At 36.2% G+C, this 12,811-nt stretch overlaps 1 protein-coding gene across 1 annotated transcript in view; it reads left to right on the forward strand.

Annotated features, from left to right (window-relative positions):
* The first annotated feature begins 9,170 nt into the window (after positions 1-9,170).
* LOC136852497 (broad-complex core protein isoforms 1/2/3/4/5-like) overlaps positions 9,171-12,811 on the forward strand; it is a 333,447-nt gene continuing 329,806 nt past the window's right edge. Inside the window, 1 exon segment of the mRNA XM_067127171.1 lies at positions 9,171-9,293. Coding sequence (XP_066983272.1) covers positions 9,275-9,293 — 19 coding nt within the window. The 5' untranslated portion in view covers positions 9,171-9,274.

Raw genomic sequence — 12,811 nt, forward strand, 5'->3', positions numbered from 1 at the left:
GATAGAAATTCATTTCTCGGTATAATGTGGTTCGGATTCCACAATAAACTGTATATCCCGTTGCTAGGTAAACAATTGGTTCTTAGCCACGTAAAATAAGTCTAATCCTTCGGGCCAGCCCTCTCTAGGAGAGCTGTTAATCAGTTCAGTGGTCTGGTTAAACTAAGGTATAAGTAACTCTCTCTCTCTCTCTCTCTCTCTCTCTCTCTCTCTCTCTCTCTCTCTATATATATATATATATATATATATATATATATATATATATATATATATATATATATGTGTGTGTGTGTGTGTGTGTGTGTGTGTGTGTGTGTATACAGTTTAACATAGAAGTTCCTTGATGCTTCAAAATTGCGGATTGCTACCTCAACATGTGTATCGCATTTGGAATTTTGACGATTTAGCCCATGAAGAATAATGATATTGGTGGCGACGCCATATTCAACAAAAAACAATGATGACCGAAAGCGAAATTAGTCATTTCTGTAGAGCGCGTGTCTTATTTAATGTTATTAATGATATAGGAATGCCCTGATATCTAAAAAGTGTATCAAAAGCAAATACTCTCCAGTGCAAAAAACTGTAATGACGAAACATGCGAACTGGTTTGATAACTTTGTTTAAATACCCGTGTACAAGTATGTAAATTATATTTATTCTGTCCAGTAATATTGACATGGCTGGGTGATTTGTTGTACTAATAACGTGATGATAACGTGAGAGCGTTAATGTTATTCCCTGCATCTTAATGTTCACACATAATTCTGATACCCTCATGTTATGAGGATGCTTGTCAGTTGGAACAATATCTAAGCATTGAATTAAAACAGGGCACTGTTATTATTCATCATTACCAAGGAGGAATCTAAAAGGAAATTTAATCTAATAGAACTTCAGTATAACATAATGCCTACTTGTGTAAAAGAACAAACACAACAAAGTAAATAAGTGACTGGGTAACTGACAAGCTAAATAATGGCATATTGGAAGATATTAGTGGTTCATAAATGATGCTGTGGTCTGACTGATAAGTACCTGTATGTTGTGAACTTTGTTATCTGCTGAATTACCACTTGCAGGCTTAGACTACTTCTCAGGTATAAAACTGGTCCTGTGTTAAATATCTGTAATTTTACGAACAAGTGCAATTTCATAACTTCATGTTTAATTGAATTTGTAAAATTATCTGAAATTAAAACAGAAAAGCGATGACTCTCTTTGTTAGAAATTGAAAGCTTTGGAGAGCACTTTGGCTCTTGCGTTCACTGTACTCAGATTAAACTGGAGAGGCCTTCTCGATAGAGCCATGGCTGAAGACGCTCGCTCCTGAGGTAAAGAAACCCTCTGGAGTTGGTTGGTTCAGGTAAGCTGGCCTTATGCTCAAAGGCGGCTCTTCACTGTGGGAAGGTTTTGAAGAGAAGCGATCTGATGCGGACCTCTAGATTCTGCCCAACCAATGGAGACGAAACCGTAATGATACTTCGAGAAATGTATATATATATATATATATATATATATATATATATATATATATATATATATATATATATATATATATATGTGTGTGTGTGTGTGTGTGTGTGTGTGTGTGTGTGTGTGTGTGTGTGTGTACTGTACTGTATGGGAGTCAGACGTAATGATGCGCCTTCTGTGTACTGCTTGTGGTATCTTCCTTTTTTCTCAGGCACCACTCCTCTGAAAGCTCTCTGCGAGACCCGCAAGCTCACTTGTCATATATACAATAACGCAGAGGCTTTCAGAGATTTGTGAGGCGCATTCTGTATTAGCTGTCACATCCACACAATAGTGAGTTTGAAGTGGTTAATGTTGTGTTAGCTTTACTGCACAGTGGGTTCATCCACAGATCAACAATTTAATTATGAACTTAGAAGTGACTGCTATGTTGTTTTGCGCCAACATCGTCCCTATATATATTTATACAGACATACACACACACATGTATATATATATATATATATATATATATATATATATATATATATATATATATATATTATATATATATACTGTATATATATTAAACAGCTCGAGGCCGACGAGATGCTGAAAATTGCCTATGGTAATGCCTACAGTGTACAGCGTGGGGGTGCACTGACGACACTATCACCCTGCGGAGCAGAAAAGGTAATTGTGATAGAAGTATGGATTAATATCGAGTGCACTCACACCCCGAGCTGCACCCACTTTAAAGCATTTTACTTTACCTCCGTTCCCGCTTCCTTTCTTATATTTTGCTGTTCAACTTCTCGAACTGGCATTTTTCAGTGCAGCTGTAGGGTTTTCTCCAAATTTCGTCTACAGATCCTTATATTTCACACTTATTTGCTGCTCAACGCCCCCCCCTCCCCCCCCTCAGCTCCCCCTTTCACTGTCGTGAGCGCTGGATGGCCGGAAGTGTCCCAGTGCTTGTCTTGAGAGCCTAATTTCATAAGCATCAAAACCTGCCTCTTCTGATATCGAAATCTTCGTTTCACACAAGGCTGTTCAGTGCCAGGCAAGTTAAAGGGCACTTTGGCTTGTCCCGGAAGACTATGAGTACTTTAGAAATAATAAAAATAACAATGATAAATTTTTCTGCAGTGATGCGTAGATATTATAACGTTAATGAAGTTCTTAACCTTTTACCATCATTATGGTAATCGATAAACATTTACTGTAGAAAATGGTGCATGTTGTCCTCTTAAGGGCAAACTGTTATCACTATTGCAAGTCGATAAATTGCTGATTTTTTTCTTAAGGTCTTTTTCCCTCCTTTCACCTAAGTTTGGTTTAATTAAACAAAATTTAACTGACTTGTTTAACTGAATAAAACCTAATTGACTGGGTTATCTATTCCACTGTTTACGTTTACAGGGCTGCAACAAAATCCACATGTGGCCGCCCTGCACTGGATAGTGGTGACCATACACTCAATTTTGTCTAGCATCTGGCTATGCCAAAGCCTCTGTTGGCTACCAGGTCCTTCCAAAACCCGAAGTTCTGCGTCTTGAAGGCACACTCAAGCACGCTTTCCTTTCTTTATTTAGTTTTGGGTCTAGTGACTGACTGACATCATTGTTTGCTTTTGAATTTTTTCCTTTATCGACCATGTAAGCTTGATATTCAAGTTCTTGGTCTTTTGGCTTGTTCTAGAAGAACGTCATTTAATTATAGATGGTCATAACAACAACAACAACAACAATAATAATAACGACAATAATAATAATAATAATAATAATAATAATAATAATTGCTAATGATTACCCATTATTATGTGATTATTATTATTATTATTATTATTATTATTATTATTATTATTATTATTATTATTATTATTATTATTAATGACATAGAACTCTACCACAGAAATGACAGACGCAAACTAAAATTATAACTGGACCCGAACCTTGGGCATGAGAGCGTAAGCACTCTCCTACAAATGAGGTGCCTCTGATAAGATACAGAGTAACCATCACCTACGGAAAAGAAAAGAAAAGAAAAAAAAAAGCTTAAGACTCAGTTGTAAGGATGGCATGATTTTCGTTAACAGTGGCAATTATAAGAAGTAGCGTTTGTTTTAACGGGAATTTAAATCCCATTATCAAGCAGGTGTGTAGTTATTATTATTATTAGCTGAAGGTTGTCGTGGCTGGTGGTATGGTCGTTGTTATTTACTTCTTGTCTTTGTTTATTTCACTAAAAATAATAATCATAATCATGTATTTCACTTCAGCTCAAGGCCATATGAAATTACATAATGAAGATGCAATGGACTCAGACAATACAGACAAAGTAATAATAATAATAATAATAATAATAATAATAATAATAATAATAATAATATTAATATTAATAATAATAATAATAATGTCTTATTCGAGGAAATTCTGTTTATGTTTATATGAAAGCGAATAATTTCGGCATTCAGTCGATGAGCGAAGATCAGCTGTATAGCAACTGTATGAGTGAATGCATTCTTTCAAGGGTCTTATCTCTTATCTGGGAGCGACTGATAGGGAAAATGCTGGGAGGACAACCTGTCTGTTGGTATCACTCGCGTTACCTTAGATGTTGTAGAAAAACAACAGCAATAATGATGAGTGTTTACTGTAAATACGTTTATGCTAAAAAAAAACACAGACACACGCATATATAAGTATATATATGTGTATGTGTAGGTGTGTATAGATATATAGAATATACTAGCCACTTTTTATGAGATGGGTATATAATTTTAACAACTTAAATTCTCGATATTTTCACATATGAAAAAAAGCGGAAATCAAAGAGGCCATTGTGGTTATTACAATATATATAATATATATGTATTATATATATATATATATATATATATATATATATATATATATATATATATATATATATATACACACACACACACACGTGTGTATTTATATAATATAAGGTTCTTGAGCCCATATACTTTGCTTTCACGTAGGCCCAGTCTCTCACGTACGGCCGCTCATTCCTAGTAACATCCAAGCAATAGGACTGACATGAAATAGTGTTTGCCTTACGCTTCTTATCCCCTTTACGTATGCCGTATTGATTCTCCCACACGTGCACGTGCCTTCTTTAAATGCTTCCGTCACACCCCGTAGACTTTAGTGGGCAAGGCTGGTGGTTCTGGTGTCATGGAAGCTTGAAATTTACTTCCACGGCGTTTAGATTGTGGATTAACCGTACGCGTGCTCCATCTCAGCTCCCCATATACTGGTATGAATGAATTTTCGAATAGATTGTAGTCTAGCCACGTCAGCCAAGCTCCCGAGGCGTGCGCTGTTAGCACGTAGACAGCCGATGATAATTATTACCAGAACGGACAGTCTCGGCATGATCTGTAATATCAAATTCATTTAACAACTCGATTTGATCTCTCTGGGCAGCTGCCACCATGACCTCCGGAAGGAAAGCACACATACACGCATATAATATATATACAGTTATATATACTGTATATATATATATTTTATATATGTGTGTGTGTTTGTAATTGTAATCGCCACAATGCCCTCTTAATTTCTCGAATTCTTCGCGCTTTTTTGGACACGCTTCCATAATTTCTTCATATTTCTTGCACTTGGATCTTAAGGCTTTGTGGTGACAAGCGTATCCAAAAAGCGCGAAGAATTCGAGAAGTTAAGTGGGCATTATTGCGATTAGAATTACATATGTATCTGGTAAAAAGTGACCTGCAGATTCTATATATATATATATATATATATATATATATATATATATATATATATAAATTTTGATTCATTATTAACAAGTGATACACACAAACTCACACACACACACACACACACACACACACACCACATATATATATATATATATATATATATATATATATATATATATATATATATATTAAGTATACCTTAGTTTAACCAGACCGACTAAGCTGATTAACAGCTCTCCTATCTCCTAGGACTGGCACGAAGGATTAGATTTATTTTACGTGGCTAAGAACCAGTTGGTTACCTACAACGGGACCTACAGCTTATTGTGGAATCCGAACCACATTATAACGAGAAATGAATTTCTATCATCAGAAATAAATTTCTCTAATTCTTCATTGGCCAGTCGGAGAATCGAACGCTGGCCCAGCACTCGAGAATGATACCAACCCGTCCAATGAGGAATATATATATATATTTATATATATATATATATATATATATATATATATATATATATTTATGAATTAATTTTATCACATCACCGTGATTCATATACAAGCGTTAAGCTAAAAACGTTCTTTAATATCCCATTCGCTCTACCTCAAAAATAATATATTTTCATAATCTTACCCGAAGGGGAATTTTTTAGTTGATAATAAGTTCGTCACGAGACGATGAACTTATTATCAACTAAAAATTCCCCTTCGCAACATATATGAAAATGTATTATTTCCGAGGTAGAGCGAATTGGATATTAAATGACGTTTGTAGCTTAATATATATATATATATATATATATATATATATATATATATATATATATATATATATATATATATATATATATATGTGTGTGTGTGTGTGTGTGTGTGTGTACATGAATGCCTTTTTGCAGCGAGTAAATTCTGAAATTTCATTTACTTAAGGATTAAATCCACAGATAATTGATCTATAATTCTGTGAGGACAAAAAGTGCCAAGAAATGTTTGCATATAAAAGCAGTAAAATAGTATACATATTACATATCAAATGGGGGAATACGTGAAGCATTATTCCTGGGATATGATGCACGGCAATGCTTGTTCGTTTTGCCACCATTTTCTTTCTGTGGCATGTCAGTAATCGTCGTCAGAGGATTATTATGATTCAAAATAAGTAAACAATCATGTGGAACAACACACAGCATGTTTTGAATTAAGAACATGGATCTCATAGTATTAGTACCATCTCCCTTCTAAAACTGTCTCCTATATTTTCTAAAAGCATGTCTCCCGGGCGCAGTAAGTCCTCGCTCTCTCTCTCCCTCTCTCTCTTAGCAGACCCCACATCCTGACAGGTATGACTGTCTGTCCGACCATACACATAAATATTAACCACCACTCCCTTTTTACCTTTTATCAAGTTGGGAGAGTGTGTGTGTGTGTGTGTGTGAGAGAGAGAGAGAGAGAGAGAGAGAGAGAGAGAGGGGAGGTGCCCGTTGTGGATAGAGGGAGATCAGTAAGAAGGGAGGGATTGGGAGTAACAGGTTTTGATTTTCCTCCCTCTCTCCCTCCACCTCCTCCTCCATCTTCCACATTCCCACATAAGGTACGCCTCATTCGACATTAAAAGGATCAAGCATAAATATAAAGGACTGACATATTTTATGGTGCTCGCCCCAGTTCACGTTTGAGAAATTTGCATACGGATCAAACAGTTTAAGAGGACAACAATGAAGGGAGCAGAGGTAGCAGCAAGAAATGTTTGATTTTGTGATATCTCCTCTTGATTTATCCTATCGAGCGATTGGGATGGATTTGGATGGGCCGGACATAACGGGATTGAACTTTAGTCCGTTTGCAGCGTTTGTGTTTTAAATGTCTTTGAATAAATTTAGCGACATCTCTTTCTCATCTGTGAATTTTCTTTCTAAATATAGCATATCTCACTCTGCAACAAGTATTTGCAGTATTACCTTTCCTCGTGTTAGGCTTTAATAACCTCCCGTTGCGTAATTCTATTTTTATTGTCGGTTTCGTTCCCATTGGCTAACGTTCTGCGCGCGAAAATTTCAACTTGACGCCATATGCGTGTGCAACGTAAACCTCAACTGTCATGATAGCAAGCGGTCCCGCGCTCACCGTCATTATTTTAAACTCTCGAGATATCTGCAAATTTAGATTAACCTGGCCTCATTTTGATTCTGTCCTAATAGTTAATGGCGTTCACTCCCAGTTCGTTGCTCTACAGTACTGTTTTTTGTTGTTGCAAGAGGAAGCGAGAACCATCGTTGCAATTGCCACACAACTAAACCCTTTTTTCTCATTTCTTGCAAGTGCGATTCGGTCCCAGCGAAGGAAATCAATGGTGAACTGCCTCTCTTTTCAACACCCTGTCAGTGTATGCAGGTAAATCCTCAATGGGCCCTACCCAAAATGAATGGTTAAGTTTTCTAATTTCGAATGTTGCGATCCCCGTCTTATGTTGCAACGTGACGCGGCAGAGAGAGAGAGAGAGAGAGAGAGAGAGAGAGACGTCACAAACGCTTAACTCTTATTGAATTTACCACGTGTGTCCCGCGCCCTTTTCCCAAAACTATCCTCGTATGTTACCCTGTTTCCACGCTTGTGGTGTGAACCTGTGTGTGTCATTCCGTCATAGATGTCACATCGAACTTATGACAAAGTTCTGTATGTGATTGATTGTCTAGACAAGTGTGGGTATGGTAGGCCCATGACGTCACTGGCCGACGTTCCACATTCTGCGTAGTATCGAAGCGATCCTTGTGGGGAACGTTCACTACGAGAAAAGTAAGTGACTGAGTGTTTTTGTTGTTTTGCATATCATTATCCGGTTGCGGTATTCGTACAATTTCATTAACAGGGCTTAGAATTGCGCAAAAACTTTGTCATTGGTATTGCATCGAAAATTTTCGTGGTCAGTGTAATGGTATAGTAAATAACGGCTGATTGCTAAATTGTAACACGTGTCTAGTATTCTTACTTAGCCTACAAGGATTAGATATATTATGTTATCTTGGAAGTGGGCCTTGCTAAGCAGGATGGCGATTAAGAACCTTTGAGTACAATTTCTCTCGTATATCATACTACGCCAACTGTCCATCATTAATATATTAATTACAGAAAATCCACAGCCTTTGAGAGTTTAAATGGTATATTGCAGGTTGGTTTGATAAATGTTGTTCATGATATTTGGCAGCACTACCCAAGTCCTTGCCGGGTAGGCCGCCTTTTTTATCTGAATATCTTAGTAACTTTTCATTTGACTATGTTTTGCTGTAGTTTAGTAGGGATATTCAATAGCATTTAATATCGGTTTATTAAATGTCAAGGTATAACATAAAAGTAAAATCAGGCTCTTTCAGAAAAGTGGCAGAGTAAAGTTTTTGAGAAGAACGCCGTAGAAAACGGTGCCAGATGCGCTCACATGGCTGTGCGAGCGGTGTGTGTAGGTGTCTTTCAGGCCTCGTCTTTGTTAGTGTTGTGCTACGAGCGAGAGGGATCAGAGACCCCCAATGGCTTCCTCCCCCAGCCTCCTCCCACTCTCTTGAAGAACACCCCCAGTTAAGCACCAGCGCCCCCCGAAATAAGGGGAGTGGCCACCAAAAACTGTGTGGGTAAGTGTGGCCAAGTTATGTTGACCAGGAAAAACCCCTCCTCCCCCCACACACACACCCGAAAAATAAAAAGGGGCGAAGGGACCAAAGGGTTGAATCTTTTGGACCCCGATAGTGCGAACCTCTCGTGATCGTAATTCAAAACGTTTACGTCATTTTAGTTTATTTGTGTGTTTGTCTCAAAGTACGGCAAAAGCATAGTAGCGCCTAGGTGACGCGATCAGGCCTATGTGAAGAGAGTCGAGAAGTGAGAAGTTAAGTTGTACGTTGTATCGGGGCCTGAAAAGAGGTGCGCCCAATGGGCCTAACAAAAAATATGAATAATGTTGAAAAGAAGAAGGGGGATAGGGGGGAGTGGGACCATTTGCAGGGAATTTGCAACGTTTAGCAAGGGAGGGAGGGAGTGTTTATATGTGTTTCTAAGGGTCAGTAACTGTTCAGAGGTGTGATGGATCACACACGGCAATGTGAGTCACACGTAGGCCTATTGCTGTGTTCTCATCTGTGATTTATATATATATAGTGCCATTTGTGATGCTGTGGTTATGATCAACCCACCATTTCTAGTTTTATGATTATGCGAGAACTGCTGATGCTTTAACTTGTGATGGAGTTTATGTTTTTTGCTTTGTTTTTGTTTTTTTTTAGGCCTGTTGGACATCGGCGAATATTACCTTAGGCTAGGCTAGTCTGGTGCTGACTGCACTTGCACAAGGTGTTTGAGATGGCCAGCTTGTCATACGTTAATTTAATATGTTTAGCATAGGATTTGTGGATTTCCTCCAGACGTTTTTTGAATTTTTACAGTATTTTGTAAATATGAGTTTCTAAAATAAAAATTATTCAAACTGGCAATGATTAAGACAATAAATTACATCCCCAAGTAGTGGACATTAATTACCTGCTTCCATAAATAACCCATTATACAGGTTAGGCTTAGTCTATCCAAAGTTCTTGCTTTCATAATGGAACATAGTCTAGATTTGCTGTTTTGTTTAAAACCCTGTGAACAACTCTTCCATGTTTTACAATCAAAGTTGCAGCATTACTAAGAAGATTAGTTTACACTATAGGATACAGTGCACTGATAAGGCAGAAAGATTATGTTGGGCCTATGGTATGTTAAGCCTCATGTTGGATTAAATAAACATCAGTCTGGTAATTGTTATGAGGTTTTGTGCATTTGCAAAATTCAGTAGGAAGTTTGATTTTGTTGTCAACGATGCCACCTTACTAAAACTTATCAATAAATTGATTGCAAAAGTTTCTGTGAGTACTTCAGTAACAGCATTAATATTAATCATTACTGTGACATGGTTGCTTTCGTTTTATGTGTTTTGCTTTCTCGTGAAATCTGTTTTGGTGACGAGCAAGTAGGTGAGTGCCAGAAAACTGTTGAGGTTCCATACAAAAGTATGTATTCTTGAGAGCTGAGACTGTTTTGCCATTTTGTAAGACTATTAGGTTAACTTCAAGTGTATTTCCATGCTTAGCCTCAGGTGTTGACGCAGGTTTGTTGAGGTTATGCTGCAGGTTCAGAGGCATTGTAAGCCTCTGACAAGAATTTGTCACAGTAGCCGGAATGAATGCATTTCTTATTATTAGGTCTATGTTTTTAATATGGAACAGAACATTTGCCAAATAACTTTTATATTTACAAAAAATAAATAGGTTTGTGTTAAACTACATGTAGGGGAAGATAGGCTAGGTAAAGAGGTTTTGTGAATGACCCGTGAACTTTTTTGTAGGCCAACTGTATCCCAAATAAATATTAATATATTTTATATTTTCCCTGTTGGCTAACCTTTCATTATTTCATCATGCAAATTATTTTATTTATAGATATAAAATTATAGCTTGAAGTTCATTTTGGAAATCACTAGGGTCATCTGAGTTCAAAAGAGGAGGACACATGTATGGGTAGGCTACATATTGCCTTTTTGTTTTCTTCTTCTTGTTTGTTATATTAATGAGTATAGGTTCAACTGTAATATCCTACAAAGGTGAACCCGCCGTGTCTTTACCATATAGGCCTAAAAGATATGGAAGCCAGTTTGGTATAGCCTATATATGTGACATATTTTGAATTACTAAAAGTTTTGTAAATCATCTGATTTTTTTTGTTTATGTTTGATAATGCCTCAGCAGGTGCTGTAAGTACAATGATATCTGCTTCTACGTTTACTGATTAGAATTTTGAATGATATCATTGATTTTATGATAAAGAGAAGTAAAATGTGGCTTCTTATTATGTAGATTTTTATTTTTACACGTTTTTATTTAACATGACCTGCGTCTGTTCGGGTCAAAACTTGTAACTCAATTTTTGACCTGTTCCCTTTGTCCGATGGGCTTGAAATTTTGTGTGGTTACTCAGTCCCAGTGACAATACAACCTTACATGATCAGTAGGTCAGCAGTGACCTCTGGTGACCCTACAGTGACCTCTCCCAGTATCTCAGGATTTGTATAAAAATCTTCAGATTTTTCATACCTTCTTTGACTCGGTAGAATAAGTTAATAACTCTACGGATTTCTCAAACCTTCTTTGTCTCGACAGGATATCACTTTCAATTTTGTTAGCTACAATCATAAATCAGTTACAATTTCTGTCACAACTAAAAAGTATAAAATAAAGAAATAAAAAAAATTTTAAGACACGCTTTTATTAAAATGCACTAAAAAGTAAAAAATAATTTTTTGAGACACACCAGGATTTTCTTACAATTAACCATGTCTAGAAAAATGAAAGCGTGGGCGCCAAACATGGAAGAAATAAACAAATTTATTTCTTTTCTTGCAGCATTTCCTTCCATGTTTGACACCCACGCTCTAATTTTTTTAGACATGATTAATTGTAAGAAAATCTTGGTGTCTCAAAAAATTAAATTTTACTTTTTAGTGCATATTTTAAATTTTTCATATACATAGTATTAAGTTTGGGAATGTATGTATTATATGGGCAGATTTCTTGGCAACATTGCAAAACTATTTTATTTTATTTAATTTTTATTTTTGGAGCGGTGAATAATTTTCACAGTAGTTATCATAAAAACACTACTTGTGGCAGAAATAGTTTTGAGCCTTGTTGCTTGCTTTCTTTAAAATTCTTCTGGATGCAAGTATCAATGACGTTACAAATTTACAGAAATAGTTTTGAGCCTTGTTGCTTGTTTTCTTTAAAATTCTTCTGGATGCAAGTCTCAATGACATTACAAATTTAGCACATTACAGTACTGTTTTTTGTTTGATGTATATTTGATCTATAGGTCTCTCTGTGTCACAGTCTTCAGTATTTCATGTTCTGCCTTCAAAGCCTCTTGAAATAGAAAAAATGCTTGTTAATTAGTGCATGAACTAATACATTTCACATGGATGGCGGCCAAGTTAATTTCCTTCATTGAAGTCTTGAGGTGGAAGTTTCCATAAATCCAGTTTGTGTGTTAAGCATTTGATTTCAGTACATTTGGAAATTTTGCCTTTCATTTTTTTTATGTAATTTTGCAAAGGATATAAAAAAATTTGAAGCTTATAAGCTTAAGTTTTTACAAAGGTATTGTACAATGCAGTATCACATATTGCCAATTCTATTCATAGCCCTTGATTTATGAACGTCCAAAATTCTTAGCCATCATACTGAAGTAGGGGAACTGCATTTACAGTATTGATATTTGCAAAATTTGGCAATTTTTTTAGTATGATTTATCCATTGTGCAGTATTTCAGTTTTAATGTGTATAATTTTTTATTTGATTTGCAGCATTAAATTTTGTTATATATTTTAAATTATTATTTTGGGGAATTTTGTTAGTGGGAAATACATCTAGAGGATGCAAAATACATCTAGAGGGATATATTTAAGCTACATCATAGGTGTGAGGCAGTTTGCAGTATGAAACAAGTTTGGATTGCAAAAGAGTGACATTTCAGCACTAGCAGAATTCTTGCTAGGAGATGGCAGCTTCCCTCAGGTGATGTGTCACATGG

Source organism: Macrobrachium rosenbergii, chromosome 3, assembly GCF_040412425.1.
Source record: "Macrobrachium rosenbergii isolate ZJJX-2024 chromosome 3, ASM4041242v1, whole genome shotgun sequence".
NCBI classification, from domain to species: Eukaryota; Metazoa; Arthropoda; class Malacostraca; order Decapoda; family Palaemonidae; genus Macrobrachium; species Macrobrachium rosenbergii.